This window comes from Phycodurus eques, chromosome 20, assembly GCF_024500275.1.
Source record: "Phycodurus eques isolate BA_2022a chromosome 20, UOR_Pequ_1.1, whole genome shotgun sequence".
Taxonomy (NCBI): domain Eukaryota; kingdom Metazoa; phylum Chordata; class Actinopteri; order Syngnathiformes; family Syngnathidae; genus Phycodurus; species Phycodurus eques.
The window spans coordinates 7,187,716-7,209,593 of record NC_084544.1 but is presented as its reverse complement, the minus strand read 5'-3'; the positions used below and the strand labels follow the sequence as shown (position 1 = coordinate 7,209,593).

General features: G+C 41.0%; 1 protein-coding gene across 1 annotated transcript in view; it reads right to left on the bottom strand.

Annotated features, from left to right (window-relative positions):
• khdrbs3 (KH domain containing, RNA binding, signal transduction associated 3) overlaps nucleotides 1-21,878 on the bottom strand; it is an 80,340-nt gene that overhangs the window by 31,632 nt on the left and 26,830 nt on the right. The window contains 2 exon segments of the mRNA XM_061665351.1: nucleotides 677-793; nucleotides 5,835-5,953. Coding sequence (XP_061521335.1) covers nucleotides 677-793; nucleotides 5,835-5,953 — 236 coding nt within the window.

Below are 21,878 nucleotides of genomic sequence, written 5' to 3'. Positions count from 1 at the left end.
ATTCAACATAGCAAGCATAGGAGACCTGCAAAATAGTGGGGGAAAATTGTATTGAACTAAAACAAAACAATATTTTGCATACTATATCAGGCCACACTTCCTCCCAATATTCACAAATTTTAACTTTGCTGACTTGAGTGATGCTGAAGCTATTGGTGTGATCGACTAAAACAAATCGATGAATCTGTATCGGTCTGTCGTGGTGAAGAAGGAGCTGAGCCAAAAGGTGAACCTCTGAATTTACTGGTCGATCTACAATATGTTCCTACCCTCACCTATGGTCATGAGCTGTCTGTCGTGACAGAAAGAACAAGATCGCGGACACAAGCAGTGGAAATGAGTTTCCTCCGCACGGTGTCCGGGCTCTCCCTTAGAGATAGGGAAGCTCGGTCATCCGGGAGGGGCTCAGAGTCATGCCGCAGCTCCTACGCATTGAGAGGAGCCAGATGAGGTGGCTCGGGCATCTGTTTAGGATGCCCCCTGGACGCCTCACTGGTGTTATGGGCACGTCCCACCAGGAAGAGGCCCCGGGGACGACCCAGGACACGCCGGAGAGACTACATAGAGAGACCAAAACTGCAATTATATTTCAAATGGGAATTGGTCACATACTGACATCAAGACTCCTTTTATTCTGACATGAGCGGGTTTATCTTAAAGAGAAGAGTTGAGTTACCTTGTCTTTGTCTCGCATGGACCCTTTTCCCAGAATGGACATCTTTGTGAGGGTGTCCTCCTGTAGCCTCTTTAACGAGTTCCCACGTGGCCCGAGAAGTTTGCCGACAAAGTTAAACTGCGGGAAAGAGAAAACAGAGAGTAGGGGGATCAATCAAGTCACTGTTTGCTCAAGATAAAGCACAAAGACGTCAGCATCAATTTGACGTAGCTTCAACCTGCAGAAGCTTTTCACTAAAGCTAATAAAACCTTTTCTTTCCTTCTTTGGTGGGATCAATATGGATGGTAAATCAACCGCATCTTCTCACCGTTAGGTCTTTTCTTATATTAGAAATATCTGAGTCACCAATTCTCATATGTAAGTGATGAAATAGTTGTTTACTGAATTATACTCTTTAGATTCTGAATGTTAAGTAACTACCCTAACTAAAACCCAAATGCTCTGCCAATGCTATGCCAAGCAGCGCTACTTTTGGAAACCCATCAAAGCAAGAATAATCTTAACAAGGGCAAAACCCACTTCCACTCGCAGTTGGGGATGGTCAAAGTGAGACAAAAGGTGGCCAAAGCCTTTCTGCCTTATTCCACATTTCCTTCGCCGGTGACGTATACCGCCGTCTCCTGTAACCGTCAAAGTCATCAATTAGCTGGCAGGAGGTAACACCTCACCTCACTCTTTCATCTGTGTGCCTTTTGTTCACTGAGGTTATTCCGTTCCAATTCCTGGCTGCTGCTTTTGAGAGGAGGGCTTCAGTTCTAGTACAGTTACATGTGGTTAGGTTTTGGTTTTTTCCCCCAGTTCCAGCAAGGTTGTTTTTTTTGATCCATTGTATGTTTCTCAAAATGTCTAGAATGAAAGCAATTTCTGTGAATGCGATCATACATGGTGGGCTAGATTGCAGTGTATACCCACAGCGCTAATTTCAAGATAACACTGGCATTATAACTGCGTTATGGAGTGATTCTGTATATTCTTGATTGATGGATATGGTCGCTGTCCCATAATAACCTCGCATCGCCACTTTACAGCCATTAGGACTTTTCAACATACTGAGATTCCCTCACCTATCCTGCCGGCTTTCCTCACTGTTTGGGAACGATGGGGGTGATGCTAGGCGCTAAGCTAACTTGCTCCAGTACGAGGTGCAGCTATCTAACTGTTGCGGCTAAATACTGTCCTGCAATGGCTCTTTAACTGTAAGTCACTAATCCCTGCCTCTATGGCAGCGAATAAGATACACGTCTGACAAGTATCATTATCACTAAAGGTGGATTAGGAGTAGCTGCATGCGACACACCGAGCAAGAAAACATAACAGGAAAAGAGAGAAGCCTTGCTAACTGTTAAGCTAATGTGAAATATAGAGCTGCGAAACACCAGAATAAATGCTTAGGTGGTACTGTTACACTATTAACAGAGGTCTGAACTACATTACAGTGGAGAGTAACCAACTATGAACAGCAAATTAGCATGTAAATTTAGTCTCGAGATAATAATACAACAGCTACACAGTGAGCACACATGACACATCCAGAAACCAGAAATGAAGCAGTACGTTACCGTATTGTATATTAAATATCTAAAGGTATAATCAGCAATGCTGTTTATGTTTGTTTGAACTATTTTGCACCATAGAGTACAGAAATTTAATTTGAGACTTGAGATCTGCAGACTTCTATGTGCTTTATGGGGAATGTGTGTAGTCTGCACATTATACTGTATCTGCTGGAATATTATGAATTATGAACGGCTGTGTAAAAAACACAAAATGGGTGAAAAACATGCTTAAAAGATGACCACAGTATTTTTTTCTTCTTTTTTTTTTTTTTTTTTTAAATTATTCCAGCAGGGAGAGGGATCCAGGAAATGTTTTGAATGTGCTGAGTTTAACCAATACCCTGCACATTCATCATCCTCCACATGGATACAGCCTTGATCACTGAGCTATTGTACTATGGAACAATGACTTGAAGCCAAAGTTGTAATTTAGCACACCTTCACTCTTCTGAACTATCCGACATGGTGTCAAGCTAAGGGGTGATCGTGATAGATAGAAAAGGATTCAGGGGGATACGATGAGGGAAAAACTCCTTCCTTCCATAAATTACGGTAAACTCCACTGGTGAAAGGGATCTTCACATTTTCTAATTATGGTGCACGGGTGATATCAGCAATGTTTTTAAGTTCATTAAAAAAATTAAAAAGATAAGACATTTGCAGAATTTTCCTCTGATTTTCCTTGAAAGGTTTGGTGCATTGATCCTTTAGGCAGAGCCCTTACCATAACCATTTTTTAATAGTATGTTTTAATTATGGTGGGTGTGCATTAAATTCACATAATCTCCAGAAGGCTTTTACTTATGTTATATTAATGTATTATAAAATGCTTATATTGATTGAGACCTCCACAGAGGTGTAAATGAACAATATGCCCATTTTTAAAATGTACTCAATATGTCCATTATTAAATTGTGAATGTGTATGTGGAGTGTCCAGTGGGTGTACTGTATATGCAATTTCCTTAGTGCATTAAGACACTACTCAAGGTAAAACCACACAACACCAGCCAATATGTTTTGACAGTAATACAATTTCTCATGTAGAAACGATCCAAATATAGGAGTTTTCTAAAAAAATAAATAAATCCCCTTACTGGTTATCATCTACAAAAATCTGTCCTGTGACTAATGCTCCGGGGGTTTGCTAATGCTTTCGGTATCATGAGGGATTATGTGACCCGTCTGGACTTGTATGATGTCTTTGCGCTATGGGAGAGGATTGTGATGCTATGTTGGGAAACGGTCGCTATGAAACAGGATGTATGTGAAATTACAAGAACCTCCACTTTCTTTTAACACACGCGGACCACAAATATAAGAGTATGGAGGGAAGGTATTATTTATAACCATCAACTCGAAACAAGCTAAAGAATGGCAAAGAACGTGTGGTGGTTTGGGGGGGGGTACTTTGTGGATACGCAGCTGAGATCTTTTCATCAATCACTGAATGTATTGCCACTCGGCCAGGCGTTCAAAGAGAGCCAGAGCAGAGTCGTTGTGCTGAGGACAGCGGGACAGGAAGAAAAGTCTAGGGATAAATCACGTGTTTCTCCAGGCAGGGAAGAACACCACAGTACTGGAAATAAACCGGTGGGACTCTGTACGCCCTGCTAATGGGTGCAGTGCTGAAACAAAAGGATCTGAACTGAAACAAATCGACCATGTCATTCTTCCTGAGTTTGGAGCTTCATAAAATAGTGCCTACTAGTAAAAGGCTCTGTTGCGATCAGACAACCAAATGTTGTAGTCTTAAAATTGTTTGTCTGAACCGCTTTGTGTTTTTCTTCACACTGTTGTCCTTGAAACAACCATAACGACCATCAACTGGGGTTGAGATCTTGATTGACTGAGGAGATCTTGGGGTTTTAAAGACAGAAAATTCAGGCACCGCAGCAACATAGAGGAAATTGAACCAAGAACCCTTAACGACGACAGCAACAGATTCCAAGAAGTAAAACTATCCATTCATGTTCTTGTTTCAAGATAATTGAAAAAATAATTCGAGGCGAATATGTTGCGTCTTGTGCCAGCCTAGAAACCACCAGCCTCTGGCGTTCCCAAATTCTCCGTCTAATCTGAAAAAACACTTACAATCAGGGTGTATTTTTTTCCATTAGCTAATTTTGCATTTTTTGTTAGTCACTTCATAATGCTAGCAAAGCTATAGGAACACATTGTTTACTCTAAAGTCTACTAATACTAAACTAAAGTCGAGTGGATGAGTTGAATCCGTACTTTTAACTTTACCAGTCTTTTTTTACACAAGTATCTACTTCTACTTAAGTACAAAGTTTGAGTACTTTTGCCACTTACAGGCCTTACTTTCATGTTAATATCGAGGACAGTCAAAGACTGTCACTAAACTGGACAGCAAAGACCACCTTTTGGACAGGGGAGAATCTCTCTCTCGCTCTCACACATACACGCACACACACACACACACACACACACACACACGCACGCACACGCTCACACGCTCACACGCTCCGAAAAAGTCATTTGGAAAGGGTTGCGCCACCTCAATGCCAAAGCCGAAAGGTGATGCTCAGCAGCGCAAACGAGGAAAAACATAAAAATAAAAAAACACAACAACAATTCAATTCAGATGAATGACTTTTGCCATCGCTACCTGCCAAATAGAACAAATTGAATTTGTCTTCGCCCTGTGGCTTGTTGGAGCTCTAAACAGCGTATCAGTGTGGCTCAACTTATCAAATATGTCAAAGAAAATGCGTTAAGCTGTGAAGCTAGACTCAATACGTGGAAAACACAAGCTTCTGTGCTCACCATTACTTTGGCCAATTATGTGAAGCTCTTCTTGGGTGTACATCTTATTTACCGTGGAAGTAATGATCTGAATCTTAATGATAGTCACTACCTAGGATGTAAACAAATTCTGAGCACGATTATGAGGATGTTGCCTGAGCAGTCAGTCCAGAGTCCGGAGTATATTATCATAATAAGATTATAATACAGTGAACCCTCACGACACTCAAATTCACACCGATGGACTTTAGAATCTTCAATTAACCTAACGCGACCATTCATTGGCCAATAGAAAGTGTGGCTTCACATCAGACTCCAATTTTCAAATTTTCTATTGTGAGGCCTTTGTATGCCCCTTTTGGCTTGTTACAGTGAACCGAAATATCTTGTTTGCGAAAAATGCCTCTAGGAACAGCCAAAATGGCTTTTATTTACCACGTGTAAGGAGAAATCCATCGCAAGAGGCCAGAACATTAAATCTGCTGTGAGATAATTCTCCTCAATCATATATTCATAAATATTCATAGACATATGAATATGGGGAGAGACATCAAAGTGGCATTGATCAAGGTCAGTGTAATAGAGCTGTAGGATGTATGTGTGTGTGTGTATGTGTGTGTGTGACAGAGAGGAAAGAGGAGAAACGACTCTTGAACGCAGTTATACTTGCTAAGATGTCTTCTTGATAGATTACATCTAACAACATTCAACAATACAACAATAACAACAAAAAATCAAGAAGGTATTGTGAGCAATTGAGAACCAAACTCGAGCAGGTTGCATGATCTATAAATAAATGTTGTGCATGGCGCGCATTCAATGTCTCGACTTACTTTAGGAAACTGCTTGACTGGTATCAAAACCTTCTGTCCCAGTTTCATGTTTTTGTTGATGACGACGTCGATGAACTTCTCCTCCTCCTTGCCCTCATCTTTCTGAATCTTGTCAATTTCTGAAAAATAGGAGAGAAGCAATCAGTGGGTGAGAGAGCGGGTAAGCGACACATTGACAGGTCTGAATATGAGGGAGGGGGAATAGTTACAAATCATTTGTACGGAAGCAGTATCTGAATAATTCATGTTCTCCCCGTGCTTGAGTGGGTTTTTCCCGGCTACTCCGGCTTCCTCCCACCTTCCAAAAACAGTGTTAGGTGCATTGAAGACTTTAAATTGTCCATAGGTGAGCATGGAGGGTGAAGGATTGTTTGTCCGTAAGTGCCATGTCGCGGCAGTGTACTGAGCCTTTTGTCCAAAGTCAGCTATCATTAGGGGTGGGTCGTTACAGGTCATTTTTGGGGTCTTGAAAATAACTCCCCGAAATGTAATCAGTCACACAACCTGGAAAGTTGGGTTAAAAAAAAATAAATACGCAAGTTTCAACGATAGAGACAGAATTCAGCGGATCTGTCTATGGTAACATGATGCATGAAAAAGTCTCAAGGACACATGCTCAAAACTGAACAAGAAGTCCGCCGTTTTGGTTTGAAGCAGCCATTTTGGGCGAATTCCGGGACTAGTACTTTGATGAACTCCGGCTAGGGAAGTTGCCCAAATGAGCCCAAATTGAAAACAGGTATACTATACTGAAGGGCGGTGCTAAATTGCCAAGCATTTTGCCCTACACCATTCGATGTGGGCAGAGTACAGCATCAAAGTTTGAACATTTTGAGGAGTTTCTACAATTGCTGCCTGCAGCTTCCAATATTTAATGTATGATTTAATGTACTGAAATTATTTTCTACTAACTGTAATTATTACTTGTAGGGATTGTTACTTGAATAACCTTTGTAGCCATACAACCCCACTCCATAAAAAACAATTAAAATTATTATTTGTATTATTCATCATTACTATTCCTAGTCATTGACCTTTAAATTCTGCATTTCACATTGAGTGAAAATGGAGCAAATTAGCACCTGTGCAACAATCTTCTCTTCATCACGTGGTTCATGAAAGGTCATAGAAAAAATGTAAAAACACTTGCACTATAATAACTTGCAACAGTGCAAAGCACATATCCAATTTGCGTCGATTTAAAACAAAGTACTCCTAGGGAAGTAAGAATCACTTTGTGAGGGAGCTGCGGCTTTACAGGTTGTTGAAAATACAAGCTCTATAAAAGATCATCAAAGTGAAATTTGGGTCCCGTCACTCATGCATGTGTTGGCACTCTCAACCTTATTTCCTTTACATTTGAGCTGATATTAATTTACTTGGACAGACTTTTACGGGGTTTCTTCCATGTACTCAGTGGGGGTGGACACTAAAGCTTGCACTTACAAGCTACAGCAAAACAAACAAACAAAAAAAAACGGAAAAACAAAGTTGCTCCCGACACCTTTTCTTGTAGCCGCAGTAGACAGTGATGTATTTACAGTCGTAACCTTGAACACTTAATCAGATGGATAACAGCAGCCTTTCAGTGCTAGTAAAATTATTTTGCAGAAAGGCCAACTTGTGAATGCCGAGAGGCAACAAGAAAAAAAGAAAAAAGAAAGAAAAAGAAAAAAAAAAAAAACTCCTCACAAGGCAAGGGAAAGGGTGAGACAGAGGGCAAACTCCATCTCAGATTTGTTTCTTGTAATACAAACACTCACATTCACACCTACAGGCAATTTAGAGTCCTCAATCACCCTACCACGCATGTTTTTGGGATGTGAGAGGACACCGGAGTTCCTGGAGAAAACTCACCCAGGCACGGGGAGAACAAACTCCACACAGGCGGGGTCGGGATTCGAACCCCGGTCCCCAGAACTGTGATGCAGATGTGCAAAACAGTCTTCCACGGTGGAAGTACACTTTCATTAGAGTAGACAGATGAACTACATACACACATATTTTTCAATTACGCTAAGGCAAAGAAGTGAAAATTAGAAGCAAAAAAGGGGCTTAGGCTTTATCGATAAAGCTCCCTCTACATTAATATTGCAGGAAGTATTTCACATTTTTTGATATGCCTTTTTTTTTTTTTGTTTAAACCAGGGATAAAGGATAATTGAGCTATCAGGGAGATAGAGATATCTTTGAGCCCCAGTTTATTCTGAGGGTGGAGCGAACGCACGCATTCTGATTAAACAAAAAAAAAAAAAAAAAAACCAACAACATTAATATTAATGTATCACCTAGCAACATGCCGAGAGAGATTCCTTCCTCTGTGAGGTGTTGCTCTCAAAACACTCGGGCTCTGATGAGTTGCTGTTGGGATTGTTTAAGATTCAATTTGGCCCAGTTTTGCTCGTCGAGCGAGAAAATTTTACATATTAAGGAGAAAGTCAGATTTCGCATTCGTATTGCCCTCCGACTCACCCGCCTGGCAGGTGAAATTTGCAAACAAACTGCAGCTTCGGATGAGTCGCCAGCCAGTGGGCGCTAACAAACCGCACTTCTTTGGGGCAGAGATGTCGTTTAATAAGTGAACTGCATCACCTCGGCGTCATTAACAGCTGTTCAGAAGGAGGAAATCCAAACGCCGACATGAGCATAATGCGCTGCATTTATTTTATTTTTTTCTTTAGGAGACTCTCCCATGACTGCAAATGGGTTGTGGGGTGCACGATTTTCTAATGTGGCCACATGAAGCACGACAAAGACCTTCAATGAATCAGCCTCTTGGAATGCTAAGTGGTGATACTACATTTAATAAAAGGTTATGAAATTGTCTCCATAGGGACCGATGAATAAATTTAAATGCAGTGGAACCTCTCAAGTCGAGTTAGAACCACGGTCAACGGAAAAAGAAAAAAAAAAAAGAATAAAGTCAATTTTACCAGCTTAAACTTGTGATGTCATTACTTTAGTGGTTCCACATAAATGATGAGAATAATAATGGAATACAGTAATTTATGAGATAAAAAGTAGACTGCAGAAAGACTGTAAAACAAATTAATTAATACATGACTGAAAATAATCATCTGCAAAGACTGAATGATGTAGTACTCAATTGTGGAGATATAGCGTGAAACCTTTTCAGTTTTCCTGATTTTTGGGGCATGACTAAAATGATGCCTAGTGACGCACTTTGGCTTGGGCTCCCCGACTTTATAAAAACTTGAGCGCCTTCGTTAGCATCAATGGTTAACTGGCGCAATTCCGAGTTCCTAAGGCCTCCGACAACCATCTCAGCTGCCACAAGATGTCGCCAAATCTGTGTATAAATAGGAATTGGTGTCAAGGAAGTGATAAATACAAGCTTTGTATGTTGGGGAGGAACAAAGTTTAGATATGGTTGTCACGGAGAATCTGCACCACCTTTGCACTTACACGCAAAATCAAATCACCTGTAAGACATTTATTTTTAAGGGTAATGTGGTAAGATGAATGTAGGCAATTATCAACATTTTAAGCTGGGGGGCCAATTTATATTTGTGAAGGAAAAGTTCACAGCCAGCCAATATAATGAGTCCGTATTCCTCAGGCTACTAACTGCAACAGCGCAGGTTAATCTTCAAGGGAAGTGTGACATCAGTTTGGAAGTCACACTTTGAATAAATACACACAAATACAAGTGTGAATAAACGCTCAAAAAGCATCAGGCGGCATGTAGTCCACATATGGCCTTCATTGTTGTTCAATGTAGCGGAACTGACTGGTGCTTTACAATTAGCTGCACATAAAAGAGTTTCATGGCATATGTTTTGTGCATTACTGGCTCAAGCTTGCGACAGGGTGGCGTTCATCTAACAGTGGTATTTATCTACGTGCGCTGCTTTCTGGCGATGTCTGCCTCGTGCGCAAAACCTTCCAGCGGGAATAAAGACATGCTGACAGGAGTTAGAGCAGCATTAATGATCTCTTTGGTCTAAAATAATAAGAAAAAGGTTTGACATTTCAATTAAGCAATGCAGCCATGGTGTTTTTTTGTTCTTGTTTTTTGCATAGCCTTTAAAGGTAAAGTGCTGTTACATATGTTACCTCCCGGCCATGTTCTTTCACTTCTAATCAAGCGGTGTGACAAAAGTGACACGTTATTTTGTTGATGCTGTTGAGCCGCTTTATCAACGCAATGTGCATCTGTGGAAAAATAATTGAGTCAAACGTGGGAAGACAGTGAGTTGCACCCTGTGCACTGGCAATCGTCTCAGGCAGTAAAAAAGCCTCAAATGAAACGCGGCGCAGAGTTTATATGTTACACTTTCGTGCATCTGATGCCGACAGACTCATTAACTTGTTTTGCAATGGAGCAGAAATGTCGCATTTATTATTTATCTGCAGAAAAAGATATACCTTAGCACTTCACTCAAGGGAGGGGAAAAAAAACATACGCTCTCTGTACAAGCACAGACATAAGTATACTTTTTGAACCCAATTATCAGAATCAGAATCATCTTTATTTGCCAAGTATGTCCAAAACACACAAGGAATTTGTCTCCGGTAGTTGGAGCCGCTCTAGTACAACAGACAGTCAATTTACAGAATACTTTGGAGACATAAAGACATTGACAAAAAACAATTGTGCAAAAAGATGCAGAGTCCTGTAGCACTTTGAGCAGTGCGAATGACTAATATTAGTAGTCTGGTGCAATGACCATTGTGCAAAGGGCGCAAAGGGTGCTGAGACTTCAAGGATTGTATGCGGTTTAAAGTGACGAGTAGTGCGATCATCTTTGACAATGTTGGTTGTGCAAATGTTACAGATACTCCTCAACCAGTGTGCAAATGGAGCAGATGCTACTCTGGCGTGAGTGGCCAGTATATGCAAATAGTGCAGCATGGCGAGACAACCACAGTGAGTGCACGAGTAATACATAATTGGCCCCACAGAAATGTAACAACGAACTCAAGTCAAAAAATTGCCAGCTTGTTGTAATGGAATTATAGGTTAGCTGTTTAAGAAGTTGATTGCAAGAGGGAAGAAGCTGTTGGAATGTCTACTAGTTCTAGTTTGCATTGATCGGTAGCGCTACCTGAGGGAAGGAGCTGGAAGAGCTGGTGTGGAGGGTCCGAGAGGATTTTGCACGCCCTTGTCTTAGGTCTGGCAGCGTGCAAGTCCTCAAGGGTGGGTAGGGGGGTACCGACAATCCTTTCAGCAGTTTTGATTGTCCGTCGCAGTCGGAGTTTGTCCTTTTTTGTAGCAGCACCAAACCAGACTGTGATGGAAGAACACAGGACTGATTCGATGACCGCTGTGTAGAACTGTCTCAGCAGCTCCGGTGGCAGGTCGTGCTTTCTCAGAAGCCGCAGGAAGTACATCCTCTGCTGGGCCTTTTTGAGGACGGAGTTGATGTTGGTCGCCCACTTCAGGTCCTGAGAGATTGTAATTCCCAGGAACTTGAAGGTCTCGAACGTCCGAAGTCTTTAATGGTCTTTAACAGAAGATGAAGCTCGTCCATTTTGTTGGGTAGGGAGCGTACATTCGCGAGGTGGATCGACGGGAATGCCAATCTGTGTCCTCTCTTGCGGAGTTTCACCTGAATGTGAATCTTGCGGACGCCGCTCCGGTGAGTAACTCGGGTAAAAAACTGAGCGGATTTGCGAAAGTTGGTGACAGAAAGTCCGGAGTAGCCTCCTTGATGGTTAGCAGGTCTCCCCTTGTGTAAGTGAGTCGTGTAAGGTCTCCAAAGACGGACGAAAAACACAAAAACAAAAACAATACGAGAGAGCTCGTTACCGAGGCGACCACACTGGTAGGCGCCATCTTGGTTTGGTCAATTATAGGCATTATGATCCACTGGAAACAATATCTTGTCTTTTGTGTGCACCTTTTAAGTTTTAGACAAGTGATGGGCATAATAGACAAGTGATGGGCAAAAACAAGTGATGGGCATAATAAATCCACAAGACTGTTGGTTCTATTGTTGGATTAATCGTATCTTGAAGAAATCGAAGCACAAAAGAGTGCACTACTCGGCTGTCACCAGCGGAGGAGCTGTTCGGCAGTCTCAAATGGTTCGCTAGCTTAAGAAGAACACAGCTATGCTATTTGTCTCACAAAATGGCATGTCTGATATCATGTTTGCTCTTCTAAACAAATTTAATGAAAGGGACTTTTTTTAAGAAAGGTGTATAATTTAGAAGAAACGATGCATTATAATTATTTGGTAAAGTGCATATTTTGAGGATCACTTACATTTTTATTATTAACTACTGAATATCATGACACAAATTACAGATAGTAACATTAACCATTGAACTTACGTACATTCCTGGTACAAACATAACATTTCTTAACTGTTCATATGACTTCATTATTAATTATTAAGCTTGAAGCTCGGCCAAACAACAAGGAACTCGGTCTATGTTCTGTACCACCTGGTGCAACTATGGAGCAAAACGAGCATGAATCCATAAAACAGTGCTCAGCATATATGAGGTTGAAAGCTGCACACCGAGCGACGCGACTGAACCCAACTGAGCTGTCGCACAGTGTGCGACGCTTGCTAACTGTTTTCATGAGACTGGAGTCGGCCACACTGGGTTTGCATAAAAGCTTTCACTCGCAAAAAATGAAATACATTTTCAGGTTTTGAAGGAGCAAGAGTCAGAACGGCCGCCGCACCACCCTCAAGCCATATAAATATAGTATATACAGCATCAAATATTGTGCTTGACAACAATACTTACCTACTTATCTATATTTATAATTTCTAATGTGCCTGTAGAAGAAAAAGACAAGCTTGTAGCCAAAATGTACGCATGTGGTGCGTACCACCCTGGGTACATTCAAATGAATAGCAGTGATCGAGTCCGAAACTATTAAAATATCTCTCTCTAGCAACTCACTTCTTCTTTAACTATTCATGTTTTTTATGGTTTAATAAATGTGATAAATTACAACATACTGTATGTGCAGCATCAAATGCCCATACAGGCTCGCTGATCAGGGCATCCAACAATTGCTAAATGTGCAGCGGGGAGTTGGTAACTCATTTCTATGCGATGGTCTGATCCGATCGGGTTCGACCGCATTATGCGACAGGCCTAAGAATGTTTTAGAACTATTCTTCTCGTAGTGATGGCGAGTTAATATTCAGTTAAGCAGGGCAAATGTTCCAGTCGTAACATTGTTATATAGTTCCACACGCTATAAATACATTTATAAAATAAATACTTATTGAATACAAACATACATTACACTTATGAAACACTTTTTTTTTTTAAACCTGCACCTGTTTTCACTCTCTCGCTCGCACAGTTGTCCAAATAAGAGGCCAAGCGTGCTGGCTTCAAGCTGTAATGTTTATTGTAAACACCAAAATGTCCAACCAAACCATTGAATTTCATCTAACAAAAGGGAAACTAATATATGCACAGTATGCGAGGAAGGCAAATGTTTTAAAAGGAGTGAGGTCATACATTAGATCAATATGGAAATATTATAGGGAATGCAAGCTGTAATAACCTCATTAATGCTACACTCAACTGTATTTGCATAAAACGATGCTTCCCCGTGTCTTAATAAATTAGGACAAATGAGCATTCATGTTTCTGTTGTTTGTTGGGATAGCGTGTGCCAAGGCTTCCAGGCAGTATGGTCAGTGCCAGACACAGTTTGCCTCGCACACGTCTCAAGAGTGCTGACAGTGTGACCACACGCATTTAGTGTAAATCACAGAGTCAAGGCCGTGACCTTCGAAAGAGAAACGCTACTAAAAAAAGAAACTCCTCAGCTCACTCCTGTGCTGAAATCTTAATTTCACTCCAACTCCTCCAATGCCTCGACAAGGTCAGGCTGGCAGCGGGAATTCGTCTCGCCCCCCTAATCTGGAGATTACATTCTGAGCGGCCGGGGAGGCGCTCCCTCCCTCTCTCGTTTTGCCTCCGTCTCTCTCTTGCAGCCCTGCCAGACTGGCTCTCGACTGCGAGGTAACGAGCCAAGACCCGCTTACAGTGTCGCGGTAATGTCCGCGGATTAAGACAGAGAGCCCCTTGAGTGGTGCCTCCTTCATTTCAGTCTGCGGCCTGTGAAGTGTCAGGGATACATCCAGCTAGTAATGGACACCATTCTCAGTCTTCTAATAGCGTATGTGCGTACAAACCTACAGAGTTCTTATTCGCTTCCAGTGCTTCCATTTTACGAACTTTTCGACTTCTCCTCCAAGGATGCCACAATGGCTCCGGGCTACCACCTTCCTATGCGATATCACGTCATCAACTTCAGAGCCACGTTATTTGATCATCATTTTGATAGTTGCAGGGTGAATTCCTCTTGGCGCCTGTTCACTTGAAGACACACTTTAAGCGAATGGGATTATCTGAAAGTGTTCTCGACCTGCCAAAATCCTTGTGCTTCAACCACCAAATCATGAGAGGCAGCGAAGGATCATGGGAGGGAAGTCTGCAGCAAGTGCGCCTCTCCCAGTCCTCGAGGTGTGAAAGTAAAGGTTACGTTGCCAGGAATCCTAGAAATTATCAAGCCTACTATGTCTAAAACGGAACTGTTTTACTCCTTATGTTACATGCTGTTTATTACATGTACGTCTAGTTTGAATTAACAAAAACAGCACTGAAACTAAACTTCAAAATGCTAAATGTGAAATTAGCTTGTTCCTCGGGCATCATAAATAGGTTAATGGTATTCCAACAGTCTCGATCCAAACACAGCATCATTACGTATTCTGTTTCAAGACAAGAAATGAGCAAACTGTCCCCTCAACAGAGTCCTGCTGTACAACTGAGACCTTGTAGATTTGGAATTATAATCAGTTACTGGATTATTTGGCCGTTAATTTGTCGATTGTGTGGCATTGAGGCAAAATGGAATTGTTGTTGTTGACTTCTGCTATGGCATTACTATTTCGGGCACCATCATTCTTATAAACCATTCAGAAATGCTTTCATCCCATTAGAAATGATAATATTTAGAAATGTACTTTGTTTAACCAGTTAAGGCAATTGAGAACAGTTTCTCATTGACAATGCCGACGAGGGTTAGGGGGCTTAGGGTTTAGGGTTCAGTGTCTTTCCCAAGGACATTTTATTTATTTTTATGAAAATTCACATAACCCCAGAAATGTTGGTTAACTGTTGAGTATATATTTTGCTTATCTTTTTGTAGAGAACTTACAATTGCCAAGCTAAGTTTTGCACTTAATTTTGCCTCAATTGGTTCAAGGCATGATTAATCAATTCCACACAGAAATGAGTCAAAATGAAAATGGTTCTTGAGTACGTAGATGTAGGGCAGCAATCACAGATTGCTTGAAGAAGTGAAAATAGTGGAATCCTTTGCATTTCACACCTTACATGTAATCGTATGTAGGTCTCCAAGTCACTCAAGTGCACTTACCTAGGAAATACTGTTTCCTCTCCAAAACCAACAAAGTAGTGCCTGGAGTCTATTATGAAACTATTATGCTTATTATTATTTTTTAAAAAGGTGCAGTGTAAACTCAATGAGAAAATGCAGAGCCATACTACACAAGCGGCCTGTGGTGACGAATCACTGTCTCTTTTAAGCACAGCACCGTCGAGCCTCGACTGCTTTGTCTTCATTAGGCAATCAGCACACCACTGTGTTCAACAAAACAGCAAGGCCAGAAGATGCTAAAGTTCTGGCTGGGTGGGGAGCGAGGTTGAGAAAGAATGAAGCCCCAAAGATAAATCAACATTTTTAATAATAAATCATCCAAACTGTTTTTTTTTTTGGTTTTTTTTCTTCTTCCATTGTGGACCTCAGCAGGAAAGAACCACAGCAAGGCCACCGCATCCCACTATTAAGAGGCGCTGATGTGTATGCTTTCAGTATCCTTTCCCCTAATGAAGTTACCCATAAAAACGTCATTAAGCTGTGAGAAGGGGGCGGGTCAGGGAGGAGGGGAATCTGAGGATAAAACTGTGGGGCTTAATGAACATCATTATCTCGACCTCATCGCAGGCAGTTTTATCAAGATACACGGCAAATTCACCATAATGAGCAGTAACTCCTTCACTTTCAAAGTCAAGCTCTCACAGCATCCCGGGATTCGACGACCCACTGGGGATTAAATGATTTGCAGATAAGTCATCTAAAATTTCTGATGGTTAGTATTCATCCATTTTTTATTATGCTTATCATGTTGAAGGTCACGGAGAGTTGGAGCCTATCACAGCTGACGTCGGGCAAAAGTTGCCCTACATCCTGGATTGGTAGCCAATCAATCGCAGGGACAGAAAATCGTTCACACTGGCAATCACACAATCAGTGATTGAGTGGGAAATGAACCAACACTCCGTGCGCAAAAGTCAGACAAGTGAACCATTACACCATCAGTGATCTGACCTTCCAACTTTCCCCTGCACCCATCAAACCGAGAAAGAAGCAGTGCATGCCAAAACAAGACATGACTCAGATAGCGAAGAAGATATCAGAAGCATATGCCAAGTGATACGAACCATGGCGGAAGGCAGCCTAGATGTCGCCAATGTTTCTTTAACTGGACCAGAAGACGTGGGCCTATTTCAGATTTTTAGAACAATGTAGAAATAGAATCATTGAAGGATGATTACCCAGTAATCAGAAAAGACAGTTCATTTTGGTTATTACAATTTGTTTTATATACAAATGCTTTAACTTTAATTTCTTTTAGCAATATCGTAATAACACTGATAGCCATGATCATTTTGGTGACGATAATGTCAAAATGAAATGTTCAAACCATTTCATCTCCATGACCTGCAGTATTTTTTTTTTTCTCATTTCCAGTATTTTTCTTCTGTCTGTGTCTCCTCCTCTCCTGAGACTAAAACAAGCTCAAACAAGTCATGTTCCTAACTGTGCCAAATCAATTACATTGTCGCTCTTGCATGCTAGAGATCAGCAAATCCGAGAATGGAAAAAAAAAAAAAAAGATCAATATTGCAAATGAATTAGGGGACTTTGATGTTCTTCAGTGGAGTGGTCTTAAGTCAGCCTAACTCTAGACAGTGTTTAACACAGACTCTGGATCAGCTTTACTAAACAAAACATTTTGTTTTACTGCAGGTGTTTTTTTTCACAGCTGGGTTATGTCAAGCCTAGAGCTGTGCATCCGTGTTATTTATTTATACGTTGGCCACACACAAAAAACACATAACACAACATTGCTCAAAGGTGTATTGATTACAGATTTTGTGGCTCACTGTCTTGGAAGTCATCAATGTCAATATACACATAAAGTACATGGATATTTCTCAAATTATGGTGAAAGTAAATGCTTCTGCTCGTGGACTTCTTTCCTCTTGCTGCATCTGGGGATCGAGAATGAGACTAAACCTCCGCACTTTTTTCATTCATGGATGGATGGGCAAACTTTCTAATAGGGTGGACTGAGAAAATAACTTTTTTTTTAAACGATGTTCTTTGCAAAGCTTCACAAGTATAGAGGCAGAAATTAGCATAATAGGTCCCAAAGTTGACTACAATTGCTGCTCCACTGTGCAAGTAGTGAAGCACTGGCTCGTTAAAATAAGTAGACCCTGACAAACAAACTTTGGTATTAAGTCACCTTCATGTACTTTATTATTGTGGAAGCAGAGGTGTTACAAAAGACAAATTTCAACAAAGCCCAACCAATTTTTTGCCTTGACTCGCAAACAAAAATTTTAGATACAAGCGCTGTTGCAGTGAACTCAACTCAACTCACTTCACAACAAGCAGCAGTGTGGCAGAATTCTTCAAAACAGACGCTTCAAGATGTCTAAAGCCACTCCCAGCTAAAGTTTACTGTCAAATTAAACAAAGTGAATACCATACTGTGTATTTAAAAGAATCACATAGCTTCAACATTTGAAAGTCTTTGAGGTTAATTCTAACAAACTATGGAAAATGCCACAGACGGGCTAACGTATAGCATCTATGTGGCGCTATATAACACTTTAAAGAACGGATATTTGAACACATAGTGTGCAAAAACACATATAGACAGATAATATAACAATACTCGCAGTACATTCACATTATAGTGTTATTTTCTTTCTTTAAAAAAAAACATGACATTAATGACCATTCTAACACTTATGTGCCACGGGACGTACTGACACCAGGGTACTGGTGTGTTTTCAGGTGAGCTTGACAGCCACAATGCATTCGATCATTTGGACAATGACATTTGACAACAGGTCACGTGCATAGATTTGCTACACTAATTGACGAATGTAATTTTCTACAGCTTGGTGATGACGTGCTGCCTCAGTGATATATAATAAATCCAACAAAATATTGTTGGATTTATTGGGGCTTGCATGTACTCTACAGCTGGCACACGCTTTTTTTTTCACAATCTGAAGCTCAGCAAGTAGACATCGAAATGTTATGTTATTTTATATGTTGATGAAAGCAAGTCACGTGCATGTTATTAAGACACCTAGGAACTGTTTCAAATTGTTGAAAAATAAATTAATATAGAGACTCCCAGATAAGGTCTTTGACTTGTACTATTCAGAGCTAATCAAGTGCAGAGGAACTGCTTGCTCAGACCTTGATAAAGATAGGGGTCAGATGTTGGTTTTTTTTCTTCTTTAGAGCTTAGCCAGATGCTTAAAATGGTCTTCTGTTCATGGAGCCGTGACAGGTTTTACACTTATAGGCGAGAACTTAGAACGGGTCTCAGTGGACGCTAAGAAGGCAAGGGGGATTTAGCACTATCTTCAGAATTGCTTCGGACAACTGTACCGATGATGTGCTTCCTATCGAGGGGTAAAATGTGTCAAACGTGATATCTAAAATTTAGCCCTGCTTATTTTTGGTCTCTTGTGCATCATTTGAGAGCTGGAATTTATCGGAATATGATGCTGATTTCTCCTAAGCCATTCTACAAATCTATATCTTGTTTAAATTTCATAGATTATTCATATTTGCCATCATTTGAGCCAGGGGGTATTCTCTTGGGGGCCTTTTAGGCTAATTCATTTAATTTGCACCATTTGGACCAACATACTTCACTGAGCCTAGTATCCATTAGTGAGGTATAGCGTTATCTGAAAGTGATATCCTTGTAAAGAGCACAAGTTGATACATACTGTAGCTCTTGTTTCCAGAGACACACACATTGAAAGCAGTGTTTTTGACTTTTTCATTTGCCTTTCACTTTGCAATTAGGCCTTGTTATAATGCAATACGGGTGCTAAATTGGATATGTGCGAAACGCTACCTGTGAGGCGCTGATACTAGCTGGGGGTTTAATCTGTAACTGTTTATAAGATCGCTTCAGAGTAGCCCATGCATCATTTAGTTAAGAATCAGACATTGTTTATACTCGTTGACAATCATTTTTTGCAAACAATCTATGAAAAAAATGACTTGGCAACACACCTCTAGTATTGTTATAATCGAATAACAATACATACATAAAGAGAAGTGAAGCAAACTGCTTAAACAAGCACATTTGACTTGTATAAAAACATACTGGACGGAGTACCAGGAACTGAGGGGATCAAATTGTTATACACCAAGAAAATGGGTAAGACAGAAAATGTAAGAATGTCTCTATGGATCAGCTCAGCCTGCTTCACCGGTGTTCCTATTCTACATATTTTACATTCATTTGAAGATTTTAGAGAAAAGGACGACTGGTTGATAGTGTGTGTTAAATTGCATTGTCAGATTTTGCTTTCTGTGAACACTCTATTGCCAGTGTTAGTAAAATCATCTAAAGTGGCAGCAAATGCGCACTCTGCTCGGGAAAAATGTGGTACAAAAAGGATATTTCCCTTGTGGAACTTGTCCAAACCACTTTATTATAAAATGTCAACAGTTTGTACTGAGATGCGCTATTTGACCAACCACATGTTCCCGCCTGAATGCAGTTCTACTTGTCATTACGCCACCATGCAAAGCAAACTGGATGTATGAAAGGAGAATAATTAATCAATTAAAACATAATAAAATTTAATGATGGTTTTTTTTTTTTTTTTGGGGAGGAAACTTAAGTTTTTAATAAAAAAAAATGCACATTCCTAGCACAAACCACTGCGGACCCACGGGGGCCATGTATGAGACTGCAAGACAGCTGCAGTAATTTTTATCTATTTACAGCCAATCTTTACGAGGAACACAAACAGGCAGGTCGATGAACGCAAGCACCAAAAACGTTAGCGATAAAGTACGCCTTTTAATCAGATGACGAGTGAGGCATACAGGCAAGGAGGAGGTGAGAATTTCCATAACCAAGCTCGAAAAGCAGTTTACTTACTGTACATCAAATCAATTCCCCATAGTCGTAATAAGAATTCAAATGCCATTAATTCAGTCCGAACCCCCAAAAAAACACCACATTTTTTGTTACATAGCACTGTATAGTACTGTACTGTATTGTAAAATATAACTAGAAGCAATGATAAAACATGATAAAACAGAATGTGTACGACATACGTGTGTCGGTGTGTGTTTCTAAAAAGTGTGTACTAGGGAGTGACGTCAAGCAGTCCTGGCTCCAGCTCATGTTGGCCTTTACCACACGGTTAATTCAGTGTTAACGTCTGGTCCATTCTCCTTGAGAGTGTTTTAATTTTGTATTTGTGTGTTGAACTGTTGTTCCTGTTCAATAAATGGCTGGAAGTGCATCAACAACTTTTTTTCCCAACTTCACTCGAGCGGCCGCGTATCGAAATTTCGCTTGCGACTACATTTTGACTCACAATGCAAAGGAAAACAAGTGACCCTCGATGCTAACCATTAAGACCACCATTCTGCCCATTCAGAGTGATACTCACATCCAACATAATAACAATAATTGATTAAATTTCCTCAAAATCTAACAAGGAAATATATTTATACCCATTCACACCTTGATCCATCACATACATTGTGGTTATGACAATTTTATGAGGAGTTTACAGTGCTTAATAAAAACCTCTGGAATCATTTCATGTGAAGCCTTGAGAGGAGACTTAAAGACAAAGAGATGTGGCGCAAGCGTGGGAGGGAGTGAGTGAACGAGTTTGGTGGAGGGGCAGTTAGCAGGAGGCAGCTGGGGGGTGGACTTGCGTTGAAGGGGCAGCGGCCAGGCTGATGGATTACATCGGCTGCCTCTCGGGAAAATGGACACCGCCGCTCCTCCCCCTTTTTAACAAAGCCTCAGCCTGCATCGTCATTGAAATGTCTCCAAACACGGAGGTGAACACGCAGCCGAGCCACTTAATCTGAGACGCGCGCATTTTCCGACGCGAGCAGTGAATTAAAACGGCAAAAGAGCTTTTCTATGCAAATCTGATATCCTTCTTGTCTGCTAATCTAATATCACGTGTAGGACAAGAGCAAGGCAGACGCTCAATGATTGAGTCAAGACTAATTGCCGAGAGAGCCCATATTGTTTTCCATCCATCCATCTATTTTCTGAGCCGCTTCTCCTCACTAGGGTCGCGGGAGTGCTGGAGCCTATCGCAGCTATCTTCGGGCAGGATGCGGGGTACACCCTGAACTGGTTGCCAGCCAATCGCAGGCCACACATTCACACTCACATTCACTCCTACGGGCAATTTAGAGTCTTCAATCAACCTACCACGCATGTTTTTGGGATGTGGGAGGAAACCGGAGTGCCCGGAGAAAACCCACTCCGGGATTGAACCCCGGTCCTCAGAACTGTGAGGCAGACGCTCTAACCAGTCGGCTACCGTGCCGCATATTGTTTTCATAAATGCTCAATGCAAACATAAGTATTTGGACACCTGATCATTCCACCTTCTGTACAAGGACTAAAAATGGAATACGAGGATGGTCCGCCCCTTTGCAGAGAAAACAACTTTCACTCTTGTAGAAAGCCTTTGTAAACATTTTGAAGTGGCTCTCTAGTCATTTTTGCAGGGGTAGGCCAATGCTGATACGATACATCTGTTCTCATGCTCGGACTCCAAAAAAAAAAAAAAGTTCTGATACCCACACACCGATATCACTTTACCAACCTGACCAATAAAAACATCAGGTGGAGTATGATCCACGTCAGCGGTGTAGAGATACTTTGAAGTAAACACAGAGGACAGCACTTT